This window comes from Tamandua tetradactyla, chromosome 6 (genome assembly GCF_023851605.1).
Source record: "Tamandua tetradactyla isolate mTamTet1 chromosome 6, mTamTet1.pri, whole genome shotgun sequence".
NCBI lineage: Eukaryota > Metazoa > Chordata > Mammalia > Pilosa > Myrmecophagidae > Tamandua > Tamandua tetradactyla.
This window is the reverse complement of record NC_135332.1, coordinates 13,469,391-13,494,030: the sequence shown is the minus strand read 5'-3', so window position 1 is coordinate 13,494,030 and position 24,640 is coordinate 13,469,391. Positions and strand designations below refer to the sequence as shown.

Here is a 24,640-nt window from a genome sequence, read left to right as displayed (position 1 = left end):
TTGCCCGCCTTTACCATTTTTTTTTTTAAGTGGGAAATTGGGATGGGACGTGAGTGCTGGACCTGGAGACTGAGTAGTTATTGCAATGTCTGGACATCTCTATTCATTTATCAAGGAGGTACAAACCTCAGTGACCTTGAAGTGGTGCTTCTCAAAGTGTGGCGTGGAGATGCTGCGTGTTTCCTGAGATCAAACTAATGATATTTCACTTAATAATTAAAATAAATTGATCTTCACAATAATTCTGAGATATTTGCCATTTTTGCTTCCATTCTTTCACAAGCTTCTGTCCTTGCTAATGGTAGAGCCAGCATACTGCTCTCAGTCACCCTCCAGGAATTTTATCTAAGAAATAATCTGTCATGCTTGAGCCATCGTTAACTATCTTTATTATGACAGCTTCACTGTTACCCTGACAAGTTTCTCCTTGCTGCTCCTTCCTTCTTAACAGAACCCCAATTCTGTTTGATCTAACAATGTGCCCAGCTGTACAGACAATCGGTAAGCAGTGTCCCTTGCAGCTTGGAGAAACCATAAGACAAGGGTTGATGGAAGTCCTTCAGGAGGGCTTCCCTTCTTATCTTCTCCTCATGGCTCCTTCCTTCTTGGAACAGTGCTGCAGTATCTGGGGATGCAGAGCTGTCAGTCAGGCTGGCAGAGGGAGCCTGACTTCCCCAGCAGTGTGAGCCATGGTACCGGCTGGATTCTCGACCCTCAGCCTTCTTGCTGAGTAAGACAAATAACCCCCTTTATGTGTTTAAGCCACTGCAATAGAGTTTTCTTTTCTTTCTTTCTCTCTGTCTCTCTTTTTTCTTGTCAAACCTAATTCAAATGAGCTATTTGCACTAAATTTTGTGCAAACAGAAGAGGGCTTCTGTACTTTTCTATTTGCTGTCAGTACAGGTTCCCTAAAGAGAAAGTCCAGCAGAATAAGTCTTGGTGGCAGCTTGCATGGTATTGATGGTGGGTGTTTTCAGCCCACGAGGGCTCAGCTGGAAGCCTGGGTGGTGGTGGAAGAGTGAGTGGTTGGGTGATGGAAGCTGGTCACGGTGTCCCGCAACCTACCTGACCTACCACAGAATTTGATATTTATTTTTGAGCAAACTGGACAAAGAAAAAGAATGTCCAACAGCAGGAAATCTGGCCAAAACTTGACCCTGGTGGGCGGGGGAGACAACTAAATGTGACGACTAAAGTAATTCCATGGGCAAGACAATGTCCCCCTCCTAAAACCAGCCCCAAGAGACCCAGTGCGCACCAGCTTTGGTTGATAGAGCCTGGGAAGGAAACCCTCTGGACCCCAGCGAATAATCTACATTTGGCAGATAGAGAAGAACAAACTTAGAAATGGCAACCTTTTCTCTTTAAGCTTCTCTGAGGGTTGCAATGATGGAAAATAATTAAGTCTTGGAGGGTGCAGGGCCCCTGATTGGAAATGGGAGAGGGTGTTGATTAGCCCAATGGCCCTTTAAAGAACCAGCTTTATTTGCCCTCATGCCTCGTAAGCAGGCAGCCTTTCTTCTGTTTCCACGCTTACTGGATTCTAGATGGCAGTGAACACAAATACTGCTTTTGCTGGGTAAATATTAGGCTTATGATTGGATGGAGAGACCATGGAGTGAATTTATCAAAAGGAAGAGTAGGGGAAGTGATCTGTATTGTAATGCCCAAACTTGGCTGGGCTGTGGACCACCCAATACCCCTCCCCTCTCCCCGCTGTGCCTCCTGCTGGTAGGCTCAGCCTTCTGCCCACTGATTTTTACCCTTAGTTTCTTAAAGTGACAGGCTGTGATGGCTCTACCCTCCATGGTGAGGGAGAAATCAATGGTGCTTATGACCACACAATGTCTTTCGATTCTCCTTTGGAATATGCTTGTATAAGCTCACTTAGATTAGATTCACTGAGATTTTGTTGCAACTACTCTGAGTCCATATCCGTTTCCCTTCTCTGTTCCTTCCATGGCTAATACATCCTCAGAAATAGTATTCAGGATGATAATGATGATGATGGTCACGGCTAATATTAATCGAGGGCTTATTACATGGCTGGTGTCCTACTAAACCCTTTACCCAAACCACAGTTAGCCTCATTTTAGGGAGAAAGCAGCTGAGGTCCCAGCAATTGGAAGCAGAACTTGGATCTGCATCCTTTGTCCCTGAGTCTGCATCTAGTCTCCTTTGTGCAAACCACAGATGCTTTGGGAGTGACATCTACAGAGAAAGTCTCCCCAGATGGCTGCACTGGAGGTCTGCAACTCTCCCCCTCACTGCTTCTCTTCTTAACTTAAACAAGCGTGAACCTGTTGTGGTGTTATTGGGTAGAGTTGGGCGATGCCCATTAAGAGAGCCTCGTGCTAGCAACAGGGCAGAGCTTGGTTGTATTCCGGGGAGCTCTGCACTTCTGTGGAGGCTTGACCTGCAGGTGGAACTTCAGGCAGGTGTGGACCTCAGGCAGATGTGGCCTCAGGCAGGTGTGGCCTCAGGCAGGTGTGGCCTCAGGCAGGTGTGGCCTCAGGCAGGTGTGGACCTCAGGCAGGTGTGGCCTCAGGCGGGTGTGGCCTCAGGCAGATGTGGCCTCAGGCAGGTGTGGCCTCAGGCAGGTGTGGCCTCAGGCAGATGTGGCCTCAGGCAGGTGTGGCCTCAGGCAGGTGTGGCCTCAGGCAGGTGTAGACTTCACACAGATGTACTCATAGCCATCACAGGTGCTGATGAGAAACACTTCTCATTCGTTCTCAACTCAGGTTGGAGTCAAACTTCTTGAAGTGCTATTGATTATAAGAGATGGCAGTTTCACTTGCATGACTTTCATGCTTGCTCTCCATCTGGATGGGGAATATTAGAGAATGCATTCTCAGTCAGGAGGGGTTTGAAAATAAGGGGCTGAGATTTTCATTAAAATTGGAGGCATCGCGCTATTTCCTGCGGGAGGTAGAACCAAACACTCGACTTAAGGCTTTCTTGCACCTGAAGAGTAAACCGATTTTCAGGGAGACAGGAGCATGTGTGTGTGTGCGTGTGTTTGGTGAGAGATGGTGAATACAACCCTGGAGTATTTCTGTAAGTAGATTCTAGAGGTAACTGGCTACCAAAAAAAAAAGTCTCATTTTAACTCAAGTTCTCAGCCATTACCAAATCTGTCATAAGAGATGGTCATAGAGGGCAAGTGATGGCTTTGTGTGTTACCTTCTCCCTGCTGCCCTACTTCGGTTGGTGGAGATTGATCAGGAAGCAAGAATGTGGGAAACCAGAGGCATGTGTCCTTCAGTGGTGAGGTGACCAGCCTCTCGGCTGTGCACTGGGCAGCACAGGAGGGTGCAGAGATGGTGTGGATGGTGGGGCTTGTGGCCCAGCCACTGGGGAGGCAGGCAGGGACCTCTGGGTCTCAGATGGCTGGCAGAGATGGAGTGGATGGGGCAAGCCTGGGGGAGGATGTACCGGGAACTCTGTGAGGACGAGCTAAGGGGGAGAGCGTGCAGGGGGTGGTTGGGGGGGGCTCTGTGAGGACACCGAGGCCCCGTGAGGTAAGCCTGGAGGAGCCCTCAAAGGGGAAACGAGCCCTTGGCTTTGCTTCTGAAGGGAGGTTAGAAGCCCCAGGTGACAGGTTCCCTGCCATTGTCTTGGTTAACCACAGGGCGCGTTTTTAATAGGTGCGAGCGGGGCCTTCAGGGGCAAACCCTGGTGTACTGCAGCTGGCTTCATCTCGGAGGCGCGTCGGCCCCCAGCAAGATGTCAAGACTTTTTACTTGTCATTTGGATGTTAAGCCGATGGGGCTGTCACACATTTTCTCTTTGCAGCAGCTTCTCTTCTGTGCCTCGCTGGCAGTTTAGCACATGGGCTCCGGAGAACTTTTTGTTTGGGACACAAAAGGGAAATCCCGCATTAGTTTGATGCAGCAGGTTCCTGATTGCTGCTGTTTCTGAGAGCTTGTCACCTGTAATAAACTCAACATTTCCCAGCCCAAATAAACAGTATTGTGGGTGAGAAGTGTGAGGGTCGTGACGGCGGGAAGCGGGAAGTGGGTTTGGTCTGGTTTGGTGCAAAAATTTAATTCCTTTATTTTTATGTATTTATTTTTGTGGCAGTGGTGGTGGGGAGGAGATAATATAATCTGTTGATATCTTCTCTCCAGATTTCCAAATAAGTGAGCCTGGCTTATTTATTATTTTTCTTGACTTATTTTTAAAAACTGACTTTTTGTTGGTTGAAAGGTTAAAGGCCAAAAGAATTGGAGACTTTTTTTGTGTGTGTGAATTACAAGTGGAGTTTATTCCAGGAATTCAAGAGTGTTCAACATAGGTAAATCAAACAATATATTATACCATATTAATAGAAGAAAGGACAAAAAAACATGATCTTTATAATAGACAGAGAAATTGCATTAAAAATAACAAAACCCTTTAATGTTTAAAAAAGCTCAACAAACTAGGTATTTTAGTTTCCTAGTCCTCAAGGATTGGAGACTTTTTTTTTAAATTTATTTATGAATTAAAAAATTAAGAAACCAAATAAAACAGCAACATACATAATCAGTAATTCACAATATCATCACTTAGTTGCATATTCATCATTTCTTAGAACATTTGCATTAATTCAGAAAAAGAAATAAAAAGACAATAGAAAAATAAATAAAACGAACACAGGAAAGAAAAAAGATTATACCTGCCATACCCCATACCCCTCGCTTTCATTGATCATTGGCATTTCAAACTAAATTTATTTTAGCATTTGTTCCCCCTATTATTTATTTTTATTCCATATGTTCTACTCCTTTGTTGACAAGGTAGATAAAAGGAGCATCAGACACAAGGTTTTCACAATCACACAGTAACATTGTAACAGTTGTATCATTATTCAATCATCCTCAAGAAATATGGCTACTGGAACACAGCTCTACATTTCCAGGCAGTTCCCTCCAGCCTTTCCATTACATCTTGAATAACAAGATGATATCTATTTGATGCATAAGAATAACCTCCAGGATAACCTCTTGACTCTGTTTGGAATCTCTCAGCCATTGACACTTTGTCTCATTTCCCTCTTCCCCCTTTTGGTCGAGAAGGTTTTCTCAATCCCTTGATGCTAAGTCTCAGCTCATTCTAGGGTTTTTCTCAATCCCTTGATGCTGAGTCTCAGCTCTGTCCCACGTTGCCAGGAAGGTCCACACCCCTGGGAGTCATGTCCCACGTAGATAGGGGGAGGGTGGTGAGTCTGCTTGTTGTGTTGGCTGGAGAGAGAGGCCACATCTGAGCAACAAAAGAGGCTCTCTTGGGGGTGACTCTTAGGCCTAAGTTTTAAGTAGACTTGACCTATCCTTTGTGGGGTTAAGTTTCATATGAACAAACCCCAAGACTGGGGCTCAGTCTATAGCTTTGGTTGTCCACACTGCTTGTGAGAATATCAAGAATTCAACTTGGGGAAGTTGAATTTCCCCCTGTTCTCACCATTCCCCGAAGGGGGCTTTGCAAATACTTTTCCACTCACTAATCAAATCACTCTGGGATTCATCAGGGCATCACTCTGGACAAACCAACAAAATCTCATGTCCTACCTGAGATTTCAAGTACTTGGAATCTTCAAGGATTGGAGACTTTTAACAATTATTTCAGCAAAGGATAAAGGCAGATAAACCTATCTGTGGTAAAGTGCAGCCTACTGGTCTCTTTCCCTCTGACGACGCATCCCCAGAATTGTCACAGCACGATGCCATTTTAGGAGGAATTGGCCTCAGGGACTAGTCCACTCTCTGCCAGTCTTGGCAAGAATGTTCCAGAGACCATTATATTCTGGGATGAACCCCCAGCCCAGTAGCCTCTGTGTGTCACACGTGCTGGTCAGCCTTCATGATATTAAAAAAATATTAAAGATAAGCCTGATGTCCTCTCTGACTGCCACTTCCATTCTCAATCTCTTTTCTGTAACTAGGGCAGACACTTGGATGAGTTTCCTGATTGTTTTCTGTGTGTTTTTATACCTGTCTTGGAAATGCCCATAGAAAATAATAGAGTGGTGTGTAGGTGTGGGTTGGGGAGGGAGGAGAGGTGGAGGGGAGGTGGAGAGAGACATAAATGCCTTGTTGTTTATGCTTCAAGGCTCTCAAGATATGATGAAGAGGTGGCTCTGCCCTCTGGAGATGCCTTATTTTTGTCCCCAGGGCTGTGTTTTGGTGGCTAATGGAAACAGCCCTTACCTTCTGTCCTTCTGTCCCTGCCTCCCCTGCCCACGGCACCCCCGAGTTTGGCTGCTTTCCTCTCAAAGACTCCAGGGAAGGGACCTGTGGGGTTGGGGAGCTTCACAGCCCTCCTCTTTCCCTGGGTTCCCATGTGGGCGGCTCAGAGCCTCACTGCTGCAGCTGAAGCCCGTCTGGTTTCCCCACCTTTCCCCTAGGCCCAGCCATCCCTTACAGGTGCCAGTTAAAATATCTAATCCTCTAACTCCCCTGCGGTCATGTTCCCTGTGGATAACACGTCCTCTTAAGACCTGGGAAAAGCAGCCAAGGGTCCTGTGCTCCTACAACATGGGAACTCCGGCTTCCTTGGGCAGCGCTGGTCTCCGTGGTGATACAGGCATAGCCGAGGTCCCTGGGCTCTCATCTCTGACTCAGGCAGGGGACAGTGAGGGTACAGAAGAGCGTGGAGTTGGAAGGTCAGCAAAGGGGGGAAAACCACCTTTCCATATGGTCAACTGCTTGGGAGGTCCAGGATTGTGTCTCCCTGGACTTGTCTAGAACATTCTGGAGCTGAGACTGGCCATGTCTTGCTCTCATGTGAACCTCTCCGATGCATGAATTTATATTGCACCAGAGGTGTCAGCACTGCTCTCTTCCTTGCTCCTTTCTCAGTGTGCACCGAACAGTGTTCTGTGGTCCGTGGGTGCTCACGAGCAGACAAGGAGGACTCAGTGACCCAACGGACAGCATGCAAACCTCACCTGGCCCTTCCTCACCCTGTGCCCTGCAGCCCCAGGCCAGTTACGACTCTAGGGCCAGGTCAGGATGGACGGTGAGAGCCCTATACCATCGGTCACTTCCCTCCCTGGACCTGAAGCATGGCTTAGAGGTCCTGGAGACCCTCAACTAATTCCCTTCCCACAATTGTCCTGGACTTTGAAATAGGGAAAAAAGTGAGGTGGAGATAGATCATCTGGTAGCCGCTGTGCTATGAGCCAGCCCTGGCACTGTCCAAATCTTGGTGAAACATTTCCCACGCGGAGCCGGGGGCTCTTAGTAATTGCCTTCCTGGAGGTGCTCTCTTTATGTTCGGTAACTGACACCTTCCTTCTCTGCCTTGGCCCCTGCCTCCTGGGGTTTCTTGGGCAACAGCTCATTTTCTGGACATGCATTTGTTCCTCCTACCAACACTAAATGTTGCTTTCCATATCTCCAAGGTAACACATTAATCTTTTGTCTTCCTTGTTGCTCCTGGGACAGGATGCAATTTAATGCTCGAGGTTAAATGAGGATGAAGCCTCTGGAAAGAAAAGGAGGAGCTTGCCATGGATGGGGTTGGGGAGAGGGGGTCATGAAGGCTATCAGTCACCTGCCTGGCCACAGCAGCAGCGACTGAGGGTTGAAAAGACCTGAGCCGAGAGAGGAAAACACTCTCCTTAGCTCTGCAGTCGGGGTGGGGGGTGGGGGGTGGGGCAGGACCGAGTTAACCTTTCCTGTTTTACACCGTGTTCCTGCAGTGCCTGCCTGTCCTGCTGTTTTCATGTGGATTGAGGCCGATTTGCTGGCGTGCAGTGGGAATGCAGCATGTATTGCTCTGCCTGAGGAGACGTGACAGAGAAAAGCAATCAGTCCCTTTTGTCTCTGATGGATTTGGGATTTTTGCAAAGGGCTCATTCCCTGGACTATCAGAACCATCCATGATGAATTATTTTTCCAGCTTAGGGAGTGACCCTGGTGACTTTTCTCTCCTAAGTTAGTCCAACCCCTCCACGAGACCTGTGGCCCATCACCCTGTAGCTTCCTTCCTGGGAGGGGAGGCCAGTTTTAGGACTTCTGCCACAGGATGTTTGCTGCCTGGGTCTACTGGACAACCACACACACACACACACACACACACACACACACACACACACACACACACACACAGAGACTACACATGCTGATGTGTACATATTCTTCTCTCCCTATAATGAAAAGGTACAATGTCTCATTACTGTGGCAGATCTATGAATTTCTGAAAATACTTTCATCTTCAAAGCACTCACATCTCTCTCCTGAGTACATTTCCTCAGCTTCCAGCATGGTAAGGAGGTGGTTGCTTTCTACAGATAATGTTTATGGGAGAAACACCCATGTCTGGACTCTGGGGTAGGTGCCACGTTTCCGTCCATTCAGGCCTCCATCCTAAAGTCTGGGACTCCATCCTCTGAAGAGCTGGAGCTGAAGAGTTATTCGTCTTGCAAGCCCACCAGGCGTAGTGTCCATATAAGGAAGCACCAAATGGAAGATGCTAGCAGACATGCCTGTCCTGTGCCCTCCTTGGGCATCCTCGCAGCTCTTGAGGAAATCTAAGTTGCACTCTGTGTGTTGTCACCTGTTGGGCTTGCTGCACTGTTCCAGCTGGGATGGGAACTCACTCTCATCGCCAAGGGGTGCTTTCCCTCAAGATGTACCACCTTGTGTATCAGTGGCTTCTGGGGAGGAGTGATTTCTGGGGTTCTCCCTTCCCCAGAGTGGCAGTTGGTATCCTTGTCAGGATCTAGAAATCATAGTTTTGTAGACAGTTGAGTGTAGAACAGGCCTTATAGATGATGCAGTCCAAATCCCCTGGCTTTATGAATAAGAGTTGATGTGACAAACCATGGATGCTCTGGGCAGACTTTCCTGTTCAAGTTTGTCAACTCTTAGGGCGGTTTGATGCCCCTGCCTCACTGTGTCTTTCTTTGGGGGTTGTCTTGTCCTGGGATGCCTCTCAGCCAATAAGCTCAGTCTCTATTGTCCATCTTTCCATCTTTCCATCCTTTCTTTCCCCCAATTCTTGTTGGCACCCCTCCAAATCCTCTTCATGCTCATGCGTCTTGTCCTCAGTATCTCCTACTAATACCTCTGGACATAGGGACACCCGTTTGTGGTCATTTACTTAGATTCCTTCTTTTTGATATTGTCAGTAATACACACTTTTATACCTATTTCTGGTATTTGAGAAGGATTTCAATTGCTTCATTTATGTCCTTCCGTCCCTCTGGAGGCCGTCACCTCACAGTGGTTGATGGGAACAAGGGTTCTGTTGGACCCAAACAAAGCTAGGTGGCTTATCCCAGGACTAAATTTGGCCTTATTCACCCTGTGTTTATAACGTTAGACTCATTTGTTCCTGTCAATCCAATTAGCATATTCTCCCTGTCCTCCAGTGGCCTAGGAACTATCCTGATTTGTCACTTAGCACTCTTCAATTCAGTTATTCCAAAGGTCAGCATCGTCCGACCGAGGGCTTGACCAGCTTCTCTTTCTGAGACAGGCTCAGGTGTACCCTTTGGATGCACCATGGAGCTATGCAGTAGGTGGACGATTGCATATAGGTGTCAGTATAAAGATGACTAATCCAGGCCAGAGTCATTATTACATATTCTGTATTATGGTATTCATTTTTTCTTCTGACTTAAAGAGAAACTGAACCATTTTCACTTTAGGCGTGGTGGCCCCGCATGGCACCTTCTGTGCCTAATGGATCATTTGACTTCAACAGCCTCCACAGTTCTCTTTCCCGTGAGGGCTGAGCTGAATCCTCTGCCTGGCAGAATCTCCAAATATTCCACTTTGCTGGTTTTTATCGATGAGTCGGAGGAGGCTGCATTTGTTCTCCAGGGTTGGGGCTTTGCTTGAAAATTTGTGCTACAAAGTATTGGGAGAACATAACATCTCATCCAAAGGATGTAACCCGGATTTAGTTTCCTAAGGAAAAATTTAGACTTTAGAAATCTCAGGGTGAAATCTCTTCGTGAGAGGAGAGGGTTTAGTATTTCGGGCATCATGGGAAGGGGGAGTTCCTATGATGCTCAGCCCCTACGAGTCGCACTCCTGGTGTTTGCACCCTAGGATCCCCTCCCCTCAATGTACTTTCCCTCCCATTAGGTTGCTGTTAGGTTATCAATCAGTTGACATCGCGTTAATCAAAAGGGAGAAACTCCTGGGTGGGGTGTCCTGACCAAATCTGGTGAGCCTGGGCCTTTCTTGAGGTCAGACGTGTGACTCAAGAGGGAGTCCCTGGCTGGCTTCGAAGGAGCCCACAGCTGTGCCCGTGGCGGGCTGAGTGGCAAGGGCTGGCAGGTGGCCTCCTGATGTTGAAAGGATTCCCTGCCTGGGAGACAGCTAGAAAGCAAGGTCCTCGGTCCTTCCTCTGCAAGGAGCTAAGTTCCGCCGACAGCCCTTAGGCTTGGAAGGGGATTCCGAGCCTCGGGTGAGCCGCAGCCCCCCTGACATCTCCATTACAGCCGGGTGAGCCCTGAGCGGAGAATGGAACAGGACCCTTCCTGGCCTGCTAGCCCATGAAATCATTTAAGTCACTGAATTGAAGGTAGATCATTATGCAGCAACAGGAAACAAAGATAGGCATGTTGTATATTTCAACTCGGATGTTTGCTTTGGGTTGTAGGCTTAGGAAAGAGAGAAAAGGGATTGTCCTCCATCCCTTTGTGCCTATGGCGGGAAGCAGACGAATATTCCTTTAGAAGCAAGCTGCTTCAGTGCCTTCTCAGCTGCCAAATCTGCCTCAAGACCAGATTGGTTTAATCATTAATTCTGCTCCAAGCAGAGCAATACTGCTGATAAAGCTTTGTTAAAAAAAATTAAATACGTTCTTCAAAGCCCCGGCTTCTCTTTTGAAGTGGCTTGCACGCTATTTCCTTCCCATACAAATGCGCAGGATTTCCACTTCCACCCGAGGCCTCTCCCCCTTCCCTTCTCCCCTCCTTTGAGCCCCTCGATGGTCCTCAATGCTACTTTTTCCAGCTGGCGTGCTTTGGGGCTGAATATCTCGGTAAACAGTTCCACATAGGAAACCCTTCGTCTTGGAGGGAGCAATTATTAAGAGGCAGGAAAAGCTATTTTCAGAGATGATTTGAAATTTCAGGCACTGGTGGCCAAGGCGCCATGGAGGCAGAATGCTGGCAAGAAGCCCTGGCTGTGGGGAGGTACCACAGAGGCTGGAGATGTAGACCAGCAGGGGTGACAGTGCAGTGAAGGTCGCCCTACACCCATAAGCCCTCTCCGACGTCCCGCTCCGGGCCTCCAGCCTTCCTTGGCCTTTCCCCAGGAGACTGCGGGCAGAGCTGAGCTTTGTCTGAATCGGTTTAGGAGACAAAACACCAAAGCCGTCTTTACATCTTCACCCTGCACCGAGCTTCCTCTCCTGGTCTCCTGAACCAGACTCCTCGGATTCCCTCAGTGCCGCCTCCCTGGATGGACGTCCGCTTATCTCAGCATGGAGCCAAGGGCATCTCTGCTCCACCTGATGACCAACTCTCTCCAGTTTATTTTTCTTTTAGCCCCTCTTCAACAGCAGTAGCAACATCTGCCGGTTTTCCTATGGAGCCCAGCCACCTGGTTTTCACATTGGGGGGTGTCACCTGCTTTGCTTTCCATTTATCTGCACCACTGAAGGGAGGTTTCCTGGGCCATCACATGGGTCCATGAAGAGGTTGGGGTCAGTGGCCCCATGTCTCTGGAATTCTGCTGGGACCAGAGAGTCTGGCCACAATGTGGGAGAGCCCTGAGTGTTTGATGTGTAAGCAGCAGGCTCCAGACAGTCCCTCCCAAGGTTGGTAGCACCAACTTTGCATAAACTCCCTGGCGCCTTGCTGTGGGCACTCCTTCCTTGTGGTGGAAGTTATCTTTGTCCTTCCCTAGCTGACCACAAGGGGCAATATGGTGCCCCGAGGAGTGGTGGGATTTAGAATCAGAAAACCTGAGTTCCGATCCTGGTTGTGCCGCTGATTAATAACGTGATGTTAAGTGATTAGCTTTTTGTTTTTTCTTTTGATTTTTAACTTTTTTAATTGTATAGTATAACATATATACAAAGCAAAGAAATAAAAAAGCAATAGTTTTCAAAACACTCTTCAACAAGTAGTTTACAGGACAGATCCCAGAGTTTGTCATGGGCTACCATACGATCCTCTCATATTTTCCTTCTAGCTGCACTAGAATATAGGAGGCTAGAGGGCTTAAATATTTTATCATCACAATCAACTTTTTTCCCTTTTTTTTTTTGAGAAAGATGACATAGCTATAAAACTATAAATTTCAAAGCACAGCACCACGATTAATTGTAGAACGTATTTCAGCATTTGACTGGGTTACAATTTCACAATTTTAGGTTTTTACTTCTAGCTGCTCTAAGATCCTGGAGACTAAAAGAGATATCAATTTAATGATTCAGCATTCATATTCAAGTCATTTGCTTTTATGACTTTGTTTCCTCCTATGTAAAATGGGAACAATGGTGCTACTGCTCTCTCTACACATTGCAAGGAGATATTGATGATCAAATATAAGAGAAGGTGCATTAGACGCCAAGTCTGGTATAGACCAGAGAGTGTGTGCCAATGGAATTGTTTTTTGTAACTTTTATATAGGATTAAATAAAACTGTGTCCTTTGTTGTGGAATTTCTCAGAGTCTTTTTATCTACTTATATATGGAATTTACCAATCGTATTTGTCCATGGAATCCTTTCCTGAGATGCTTCCTACGGGTCTGGGAACTCTGGGAAGTTGTGATTTAAGACAAAATGAATCATAAAGGAAATCTTTGTCCACACAAAAAGGCATGGGGTATACTCTGTCAGTATACTACCTTGGCTTTAGGAGATGCAGAGAGTGGTGATTTAAAAGTTTTAGTTATTTTGAACATAGAAACACAATCATTAGATCCCCATGGGATGTTGTGTTCACAGTGGTAGCATGTAATGCAAAGGCATAAACTTCTATTTTGAGTGGCAGTTGATAGGGAAGGAAACAGGGAGAAAGAGAATGATAAATTCTGTTGTTCTGAGTTGTAGACTCGTGTTTTTCCTACCTATTATATGTATTCATTTTAAAGGGAAGAAAACTCCCATATTGCCAGTGTTGATTCCAGCTATTTCTACTGTGCTATTCCATACTCATTTAGATGCACAGGCATAAAATTAGGTATAAATTAGGCCTTATACTTGGTACGCTTCAATAGGTAAGACCAAAAGACCTGACAGTTCAAGTCAAAACAACCAAATCTATAAGAGCAAAACCAACAACATTCTTGCATGGTGGCAGATGATGTTTTGCTAAAAACAAACTACCAGTTGCCATGAGCCAGTGATTCTCAGTGCCATGTTAGCTCCCTCTGGTTCTGGCACCACTGCTGCTGTCTGGAGTCAGCTCTCCCACTACTTTTCTGGATCTGGTGGGAAAGCTCAGTCATCCATACAGGGTTCCGTGAAATACTTTAGCCTCCGTTTGGCTCAAGGTATCATTTGCCTCTGTGCTTTCCCTGTTGGCCCTCAACCATTACAGCAGTGTCACCTGGTACTAACTCAGTCATAAACACAAATGCAAACAAAGGTGCTGAAATCGAGTAGTAGGATTTGGTAACAAAGAGGCCCCCCGAATGGTTCAGATTTTTGTTATACATTTAGATTATTATTTAAATGAAAATAAAATGTAAAAAGTACATTTCTATTAAATGTAAAGACTTCTGAGAATGTGCTCTTGGATCCCCGCTGGAGCAGCACAGTTTTGGGTGAATGAGACTGAGTTTCTGGGTTTAATCTAGGGCAGTTTGTAGTCTGAATTCACAGAGGCCTCGGGGAATTCACGGGCTCTCTGATAAAACACACACACTTTGCAAGCCTAGCTGTTGGGGTTGATAGCAAAAATGGCCAGAAATTCTTCCCTTCTTGGTATTCAAACCTTGACAGTTAGATGTTGCAGCATCTCCCGTCCAAAAGAGGTAAAGTGGATTTATCCATCCCTTCGCTCTCGGTGGCCATTAACTTGCCTTGTTCATAGAATGGTAGCAAATATTAGGTGAGCAGAAACTTGAAAACCATTTGTACGTTGGGCCTTGCCCTCTCTTGCTGTGCCGGAAACCCCGAGGTGACCTTGTGAACAAGCTCCGATCTAGGCTGCCAAAGGATGTGGAGTAGACTCGAGGTTTCCCCACCAGCGGTCAGCCAGCTCGTGCCAGCTGCCAGATGTCTGCGCCAGCCTAGACCGTCCAACCCCCAGCCGAGCCACCAGCTGGCCACATATTAGCTGAGCTGAGGCATATCAGCAGCAGTGCCTAGCTGACCGCAGACGCATGAGCAATGATAACTGGTTGTTGTTTTAAGCCAATTTACGTGTTTGGGGGGTTTGTGATCTAGCAATAGGTAATGGATGCACATGCATTTTTCTGGGAAGAAAAATCTTGGATTTCAGCAGATTTCCAAAGGGGTCTATCCCCTCCAAAAGCATTAAAAAAAAAAAGTCAGAAAAAGTTGCTTGAAAAAGACCAGCTGGTGATTCTTAAAATGTCAGAAAAGGCTCAAAGTAGAATATATATGGGCATATTTTAGTAAAGCCTTGGTGTAGGCTTAGATTAAGAGTGATGGGTAACTATTGAGGATGAAAAAGAAAAACACCTCATCCTACATAGTTACTTACATTCTTTTTGATTTGTATAATTTTTTTTCAGAGGAAATGTTACATTTTTTAAAGGAAAAAGCATACGGGGATGGAAAACTCTGACATATGTCTCTCTGCCAATCATGCTAGTGGGAAGCCTGGCTCTTTGGACACAAACAGCTGTTTTCTTGGAACAGTTATTGGAGGGCTATCTTTGAGGGTTATTGCAGAGCTATATCTTTTAAGAACTGTGTAGTTCCTTAAAAAATATGTTTGATATGGTTATAATAGACTTGATTATAAAAAGTAACTTGGCACCAGAAATAAGAGAAGGTTTTGTTCATCAAAAGATATCTTTAGTAATAGCATGCTTACGTATCTTAAGTATAGCCAGAAGTCATTAATTTCTGCCATTGTGGAATGACTGCTTAAGATTAGGGAAGAAAGGGGGAAGAAGCTGGAAGACATGACATTGAGGAAGTCACTGGTTTCAGGATGGAAAGGTTTTATGCAAAGGAGAGTGAGCTAGTTGCCCCATTCTTAGCACTTCTGCCAGGAAGAGGAATGCAGCTGAAACCTTGATGAGACAAGATGAAATGTGCTTCAAATACCATTGGAGGGGCAGGCAATGATGGCTCAGTGGCAGAGTTCTCGCCTGCCATGCTAGAGACCCAGGTTCGTTTCCTGGTGTCTGCCCATGCAAAAAAAACCAGAACCCAAACCAAAAAAAACCCGTGGGATTGACAGATGAATGGATAAACAAAACGTGTTACATTCATTCAATGGAATATTATTCAGCCGTAGAAAGGAGTGAAGGTCTGATACACACTCCAACATGGATGAACCTTGAAAACACGATGCTAAGTGGAATAAGGCAGATACAAAAGAACAAATATTATGTGATTCCACTTATATGGAATATACAGAGTAAGAAAATTTATAGAGACAGAAAGTAGATTGGGGTTATTTGGTTATTTGGGACTTAGGGGGAGCAGAAGGGGCGTTAGTTGCTTAATGGGTGCACAGTTTCAGTTAAGGGTGATGCAAACATTTCAAAAATAGATGGTGCCGATGGTTGCCCAACATTGTGAAAATAATTAATGCTGCTGAATTGTACACTTAAAAATGGTTAAAATAGCCTATTTTTTGTAAGGTATATTGTACCACAATAACATTTAAAAACAAACAAACAAACACAAAAAAACCCCAGAGGGAGACATGTACTTTAAGTTGTCATCTTCCTCTCCTTTAGGACTCATGACTGTGATCCCTGTCCCTGGAATGAATAGGTAAACTGAGGCAAGGAGGATGGCAGTGAGCTATCTGCTGGAGCCTGAGGCAGGACTGTAGCCTCTCCCTCCATGTTTGTATCACTCTGTGTCCCCGTTTGCTTGGGGGCCGGCTGCCTGTCACCCCAGCCAGCCTTGCCCTGGGCAGCCGCCTCTGGGCTCCCCATGAGAAGGTCAACGATTATGTAAGCGTCATCCATATTCTCAGAGCTGATCTGGGACGACATTTGATTTTTTTTTCCAGTGTGGAATAATTTAAGGTTGCCTTACGAGTGTCATCATTACTGCAATTTCTCAGTAATAAAACACAGCATCCATTATTTAATGTCCCCTTGTGTGTCTGGGTTAAGTGGGGATGGCAGGAGGCAGAGCCCACCCAGGGCTCCAGGTCCCTCCTCAGCATCTCCAGATCCTCGCTCCTTTCTCCACTGGGGTGTAACTCACGGCCTCGCCTTAGCCGTGGTTGACAGGGGGCACCAATTAATCTCCTGACCTTTCCCTTGGCCCTTCATCAGGGATTTTTGACCTGCTGACAGACTGCAATTAAAGCACCTGCACTCCATGGGGCAGGAGGTGGGGGAGAGCTCAGAGCCATCACAGCCCCAGTTAAGGGAAACCTCCCTCAAGCGAAAAGGTTACTGAGCTCCCCTCACCCCAGATTAATGGGATCGAAGGTGTTGGGGTCCGGGCGAAGGTCAGGCTTGCCGCATGCACACTGTCCTGCAGAGCATCGGGGCTTCTCCTTTTTGCTCTGACTTCTTCCCCTGAAGGGTGTCAGTAGCCAAGGTACATCGCCAGTGAGGGAGAACCCGAGGCAGGCGCCAGGACCTAAAGCAGAGTGAAGCTTGCCGTTGAGGCGTACAGCAAATGCAGGGAGCTGTTTGCAAAGGTTTTTTTTTTTTTTTTAAAAAATATTGGTTGATGTAATTCCATAAACATTGACAAAATACCATAAAACACACATGGGAAATATTTGCTTGCAAAGTGTTTTGGGGGCTGCAGAGCCTGCAGGGTTCTGGTACCCAAGGACACTTATCCAATTGTACTTTGCGTGGGGGACTTTAGTTTGCCACTCTAGACTTCATTTGGAGATGACAGCGTTCCTTCTGTTCTGCTCTGGGCTTTTCATTTTGCTACTTGTTTCTTTTGATAATCAGCAGTGATCTTCCTTATGCCTGAGGCAGCAGCCCTGATCAACAGTGCCTGGATTTTATTTCTCGAAAGAGATAGACATTTTGGTTTTTTGAACCCTCTTTAAAAATTAAAAAAATAATCTTTCAATTTAATATAAGTCACTTGTAGCGCTGTTTTTCCACCCCCACCCCCATTTTATTCTGTCCTTCTTTCCCTTCCTCTCTCTCTTTTTTTTTTTTTCCAATTTTCCTTCTGGAAAGTGCTATTCTTCTCCAGCTCCCGCCCTTTTGCTTGGCCTTTGCAGAGTAGGTGGAAGTTGCTCTGTTTATTCTGAGCTGGGGACTTGCCCTAACCTGTGCATTCGAGTGATAAAGATTCTGTCATAGGAGGACAGTGATTTCAGGCCTCGGGGCCCTGGATGGATGCTACGTGGTTCCCCCCCCCCACCCCCCCCAGAAGCCTACTTCCTTGGACCTGTGCGGAGCTGGATCTGGAGGAGTGGGTGGGGAAGGGGGAGAACGGGCAGGAAAGAGACTTAGGGGAGAGAGAGGTGGAAAAAGAGAGGGAGCATTTCAGCTTGGGAAGGAATCTGTGTGTTCAGCACGCCTTGACATTTGGAAGCTACAGGGTGACCCAGCCAAGCTGAGCTCTCCGAAGCCCCCAGCACTGCCGAGGGGAGGAGGGCGACTCCCGGCACCTCTGATGGGCTAAGCAAAGCACACTCCCAGGGCTGCTGTGAAAAGTCAAGAACAGCTTGTGTTAGTCAAATGTTTGTCCTGGGAGGGATCATGCTGTCACCCTGCCGACCTCACGGGGGCCTAGGAGGATTGAATGAGGTTGTGTGTATGCAAAAGCTTTGCAGGGATCTTAAAAAAAAAAAAGTCTCCAGAAATATATAAAGAGAGACTAAAATCAAGAAAAGGGACCTGCCACCATCAGCAAAGGAAGAGGGGACATAGAGCAAGAATTTCTCTCTGGGTGTGTTTATGTAAGGGACCCATAAAGAAATTCACACTCACCCTCCACCCCCACCCCACACACATCTGATCTATGTGTCCATTGAGTGGATAGGGCTCCTGAGTGAGGGGTTGTATCACCGCAGCATGGAGAGAACCACCTTAGCTAGGGGACCTTTTCCTCCATCACCAGGACGGACAGGGCTGATAGCTCCCACCCACGCCACTTCTTGAAATTGTGAGGGCCTATTTCTCTGTTTCCCTCAGCAACAGTGGAGAGTGGGGAATGTTGGCAATCTCAGAAGAGCCAGTGCCTGGGCCCTGGCTGGCATCAGAGTCACTTGGGCAGCATTGCCAGGCATGGGGATTTAGAGGAAGTTGTCCCTGGCTTCCTTACCCCAGAGATGACTTCTGCAGCTCCCTTGTGGCGCAGCTGTGCCCAGACTTTCCAAGGTGAAATGTGGGTTGAGTGCCAAGGGGCATCGGGAGCCAAGGCCCATGGGGTGGGAACAGGCAGAGGTATGGTGGGCCTTTGTCTAGCTTTTCGTGGGGCAGCTTCTAAGGGATGCGCTTCCAAAGCACTGAAATAAAGCAATAGTCAACCAAAAGAATGACGACTAATAAAATTGTAGAAGTCAGTAAGATGGAGGTGGTGGTGGTGAAATCAACACTTGCCCGACTCTTCCTTATTTGCAGTACTCCCCCTTTCAGAAATCTGGGTGACTTCTTTCCTTATTTTCAGTTCTTTGCTCCAGTGCCACCTTCTCAGAGAGGCCTTCCTCACCACTGGTTTTAGTTTCCTAGCTGCCAGAACAAATACCGTGCAATGGGTTGGCATAAATGATGGGAATATATTGGCTTATGGCTTTCAGGGTGGGAGAAGTTAAAAATCAAGGCATCCTCAAGGCAATGCTTTCTCCCAGAAGCCTGTGCAGTTCTGGGGCTGACTGCTGGTAATCCATAGTCCTTGGCTTTTCTGTCACGTGGCAGTGCACATGGCACCCTCTCCTGGCTTCTCCTTTCTCTTCCAGGTTCTGCTGACTTCCAGATTCTGGCAGCTTCCCATAGCATTCTCTCTCTGTGTGTGACCTTCCCTATAAGGCCTTCAGAAATAGGATTAAGACTCATCCTGATTCAGCTAGGCCATACCCTAAATTGAGGTAACCTCGTGAAACGGTCCTGTTTACAATGGGTTCACACCCACAGGAATGGATTAAGATTAAGACATGTTTTTCTGGGGTACGTAGCTCCAAGCCACCATACCATCTCCGGGGAAGGGATGCACCATTTTTACTTTTAATAAGGGCTCAATGCCTGGAGAAAGAACAAATGCTGGGCCCAAGTGAGAACTCAGTACATACCACTTCTGTCCTAGTACAGCTATAAGCTATGGACATAGTTTATTTTTCTTCTTAACAAGACCACTACCTGGCACTTTATTATATCATTTACTGTTGATTAGTTTATTGTTACTTTATTGTCTGCCTCTCAATCCAGAATGCAAGATTCATGAGGATAGGGGACTTATCAATTTCATATCGATAGTCCTTGCAACAGCCCCGGTACACAGTCAGTGCTAAATAAAAATGTGTTGAATATAGAAAGGCAGGTGGGCAGAGAAAGTTGCAAAATAGTTATCTTTACAGTGGAAAGAGAGCCGGTGAGTTCCCAGCCTCTCCAGTGTGATCAGAAGCATTGAGGTCTTGATCATCCTAAATCCTTCTAGAGTAGTTTCTCAACCTTGGCACATATTGACATTTTGGCCTGGTCCTGTCCAGGCCTGGTCACTGTCCAGGCCTGTCCTGCACACAGTAGGATGTTTAGTGGCATCCCTGGCCTCCACCCACTGGATACCAGTGGCCTGCTTTCCCCCACCCAGTGGTGATGACCAGAATGCCTTCAGACATTGCCAAAGGTCCCCCGGATGGCAAAAGTGCGCCTGCTCGAGAACCCCTGTTTTAAATGAAAACCAGTGTCTGTGCAAGCTGCTCCCCACTAAATGGGCCCCAATTAAAAAGACAGTCGCCTCTCAGAGCGTGTGAATGCTGCAGCGTTTCTGCTGTAATGAAGTGGGTTCGCTTTCCACGCCCTCCCCCCCAGTTACGCATCGATCATATCATAAAAAGCAGAAAAAACAAAGGAGGGAAAATCAGCTGACAGCCTCTCATAGTGAGCTGCGCCTTTTATTGCTGCAATGATTCCTGAAATGCTGGCATGAGATGTAGAATTAGAAATAATTAAAACGTATAAACAAACACGGAGCTGCAGTTCTATGGCCCGTGCACATGGCACTGATGGCAGCTGCTACTCGGGGATGGCCGGCGGGTGCTTCTGCAGAGGGAGACTGGCCTTCTCAAAGCCTCTTCTGTCCCCAGGGTTCTGTTTCCCTACATCTGTGGTGTCAGTTTCAGCCATGGTATGGGGTGACAGGCTGCCTCTCTGAGCTTCTACCACTGAGAGGAGCGGCCAGGCTCCTGCAGCCCCCAGCTTTCCACCGTGGCACCCGAGAACCTTTATGATGGTGGCTCAAGCAGAGCCATGAGGCTTTTTTTTCTCTTTTAAAACAAGGTTAAATAAGGTGTTAGCACCCTCCTTAAACTGCATTATAGAGTGTGTTGCAAATAAATTATTAGGACAGTAGTGATATATTAGACAAATGAGAATATGTGAAAAGATTTATATATCCATTCTTATCATTTATTTGGAAAGAAATGATATATTTGAGTTGTCAAGGTCCTCTTTCTTACTCTTAATGTCATGATAGTGGGAAATCAAGACGTGTATATGTATGTGTGTATGTATTTTAAGACACAGCTCAGCATAACTTTTGTGAGATTCTTTCCTGAAAAAAGCTTACCCTTAAAAAACCATTTTTAGTATTTTCTTTGCACCTACCTTCCTTTAGCTTTGAGGTTTTCAAATGAAAATGGGGGTTACTTGTGTTGGTTGAGTCACCAGCCCTCATCTGCCTGGTTCCTGCTGTATTTGTAAGTTGCCTGAAGAATTAGGGTTTTCCAGCTGATGCCATGTAAGGGAGGCTTACTGCCCCATTGTGGATTTATTTGTTTGCTCCTAACTGGACTGGAAGTTCTATGATAGCCCTCATTTTGTGTTTGTTTTCGTTTCCTAGGTTCTAAAACAAATACCATGCAATAGCTTGGCTTAATACAGAATTTGTTGACTTAACAGGTTCAGACTAGAAGGCTTTCTTCCTTCTGGGGTCAGGATCCTTGGGTTGGCCAGTGGTAATCTTTGGGGTTCCTTGACTTTCCCATCACATGGCAGTGCACATGGTGGCACCTTCTTCCTTCTCTTCTAAGTTCCATTGACTTCTGGCTTCTGGCTGTTCTCCATGGCTTCTCTCTCTGGCCTTCTCTGTAAGGTAGTCCAGTAATAGGATTAAGAACCATCTGATTCAGTTGGCCAAACCTTAATTAAAAATGTCATTATCAAAAGGTTCTATTTACAATGGGTCCATACCCAAAGGAATGGATTAAGATTAAGAACATGTCTTTCTGGGGTCCATAACTCCAAGCCACTACAGTTCTATTCCCTGTCTGTCCACAAGGTTGGCAGTCAATAAAGATATTTTTTAAGTAGGCGACATAGTTGAATTGACCAGTGACAACAAGCAGAGGATAATAGTTGCTTTAGAGCCATCTGGACTGGGCTCCACATATGTGTGTGTTCTCTGTGACTCTTCTGGCTTCCTTCCTTTGAGATGTTTTTGTTTGGCTTTCTTCCTCTTTTAATCTCAGGAAACACATGAACATAGCAATTTCCTAAAGATGTTCACCTTGACTTTCTAACAGTGGCTGCCATTCAATTGAACCTGTCAGATGGGCATCTTCTGATAGTTCATTCATTCAGTCCATGTGTAACTGCTCTGCGGTGACGAGGCGGGTGTTCACGGGGTTTGGGAGTGGTGTGGGATTTTCCCATTTTTGTGATCAGCACTGACTCTTGGGTCTTGCTTTTATCACCCCTAAAGTACTACACCCAGAATGCTGTTGCCTTCCTAGTGACTTAGCCTGGCCTGGCAATGGGGTCTGGCCTGGAGGCTAGCTCTCCTATGGTGCTCTTGGGGAAGTCCAGCAGGTTGCCTGGGGACCTATGAGCCAAGGGCTGCTGGAATAAAGGTGATGGAAATGATACAGTGACACTCCTGCTTCTCGTTTCAGGGTGTAGCAGAAGATCCCCAGACGGCCCTGGCTCTGAACTTGGACCCTGTGCTGGTGAAGAAATCTGATGCCGAGGGTCCCACCGTGCTCTTCCCTGAGAGTGAACTTTCCATCCGGATAGGTAGAGCTGGGCTTCTTTCAGGCAAGCTCCCTGCCACAGACCCTAAGCGGAGTTAGACATTGTAGGCTCAGGCTGGGTTGCAGGAGGAATGATGAGGGAAATGCAGGGGCACTGTCTGTCCCTCCAAGCTACTTACCACACAATCAGGGTAACAGAACTAAACCAGCATTTGGACCAGCACCTTCATCTCTCATTTGCTCTCCAAGCCACCTGCATAGAGCACGGGACATAATGGCACCTTTTGGTAATCATTTCAACTTAGCCAAGTGGGCAAGGATCATTCTGATGGGCATTGGGTTGATTTGGGTCTTTGCCCCACTCTCACCACATACCCCCTCCCTGCTGTCTTCCCCTCTCTAGTGAGCCCCAAATGATCCTTTACATTTACATGACTTTCATCTTTTTTATTCATCTGGGAAACTGTGGCTCTTTCTCCTCCTGATTCTCTTTGGAGCCTGTAAACCTAAAAATACTGACAGCAGAGGTATGCCTTTTCTTTTAAGTTTTAAGAAATAATCTCTTAGGAATAATCAGATCACAATTCCTAAGTCGCTGTGGGGGCTGTTGCTCACCAAGAGAATGAAGATATAATGGATTACATGGTGTTCAAACCTCTGGGTAAGATTCCTCCCATCCTTGCCCAGTCATTGGTCACTCACCTCATGTGACTGATTTAAGGACCAGTTAGCATGAGGAGAGTTGGATACCTTCTGTTTTCCTTTGAATTTATGTAAGAAATTCTGTGTTTAATCCTTAAGCCCCTGGGTGCTGTAATGCTTTCTCCCTCCACTTCTTGTTTTGTAGACCTTGGGCTTGGAACTGAAATCATGCGAATGATTTCGAGAATGGCTGCCTCCTGGCTTGCATGGAGTTCTCTCCTTTTCCTCTGCTCTCTTGAGTAGATTGAGGAACAAATTGGTAGCTGGTCCCTGTCTTCCCGTTAGTGATTTAAGGGAGAAAAGTCCTTTCATGTTTCCATGTCAGCATTTTAACTTGATATATCTACCACGTGCTGGCTAAAATGATCTCTAGACCTTGGGGAGGGTCAACATAAAGTTACTGCTATGCCACAGCCAGTTGTAATTATCTGTGTTCAGATTATGTCTCTTGTCGATTTTTCATGGAGGACTCGAATATGTTCTGCACTTGGGTTAATCCTCACACCCTCACAGATCTCCCTACTGGGACATAGTCAGGAAATAAAATTCATCTAACCTGAGTTCAATTAACAGCGGGTTAGAAAAACAAACCACACATGCCATCCATATGCAAATTAGAGTTTAGGTGCTGCTTTCTGTTCTTTTATTGGACTGTAGTCCAAGGTAACTTGTCTTTGGGGACCAAGGTGGGGCCCTGTTCTCCAGTAAAGTTTGTCCCTTTTCATGCCAGGTCCCGAGAACTAGAAGAAAGCCTTTCTAAAGCCAATTCTCACCAACAGTACTGTGCTAGCTCTCCTGTGCGACCCTTTCAAGAGTTTGCATTCTTGATTCTGAGCCTTCTCTAGGAACAGTGAAAAGTTGGCCAGATTTTATCCTAGCCCATTTTTTCTCCTCAGTGCCCCCGGCGGAAGGTTCAATGCCTGACAGACGAAAACCAAAAAGAAGGTGGAATGTGAATGTGATGATTCCTTGGCTGAGCCTTCTCCAGTGGGATCATGGGAAAGACAGGCCTGGGGGAGATGGCTCGGCAGGAGAGCCTCTTGGGACTGCTAGATCTTTTTGGCCAACCCAGGGTTAAGCGGTGAGCTAGGGCTGTGTAGGAAGGAGATGCAGTCCTGTCCCTGGCTGAAGAACACCTGTTACCAGGTTACCAAGCAACCCTCCTTAGCCGTTGCTAACTGCTCATACACAAAGGCAAATGCAGCCTTTGGGGGAGCACCGATGCTGCTTTGCCAAGAGTGGGGAGAATCCAGCCATCTATTGAAAGGTCACTGTTCTTCTCACCTACATGTACCTGTGGGTGTCAGGCAATTGAAGACTCTGCACCAGATAATGGCTATTTGATGACTGGCCTCATGCAGATGGGGCCTGAATATGTGTTATTTGTACCATCTGGATTTGCCTTTAAGGTTGCTGTAAATGAAGCAAGGAGATTGGTTTAATGGGTATTTATTGAATAACATGAGTCTTTAAAAAATAATATTGGTGCTGCTGTTATAATATCCCATAAGTGGTTCAGCAAGAGGAAAAGCCAGAAAACCTACACTGGGGCGGTGGGGGAGGGAGAAGGTGCAGCTGCTCTGAACGACGGCAGCAGCCCAAGCTGGGAAAAGTGTTTATGAGACACTTTCTGATTTATGGTGTGGTTGCCAAATGATTTACAACAGCAACCCCTCTCAAGACTGTGACTTAACTAGGAAGAAGTTTTTTCAAA

The 24,640-nt window shown here is 46.3% G+C and overlaps 1 protein-coding gene across 8 annotated transcripts in view; it reads left to right on the top strand.

Annotated features, from left to right (window-relative positions):
* Positions 1 to 24,640, top strand: part of SLC39A11 (solute carrier family 39 member 11) — a 453,311-nt gene that overhangs the window by 111,580 nt on the left and 317,091 nt on the right. For all 8 annotated transcript variants that reach the window (XM_077163701.1, XM_077163699.1, XM_077163698.1 and 5 more), the window contains one exon: positions 22,147 to 22,288. In XM_077163701.1, the coding sequence (XP_077019816.1) occupies positions 22,147 to 22,288 (142 nt within the window). The remainder of the gene's footprint in view (positions 1 to 22,146; positions 22,289 to 24,640) is intronic.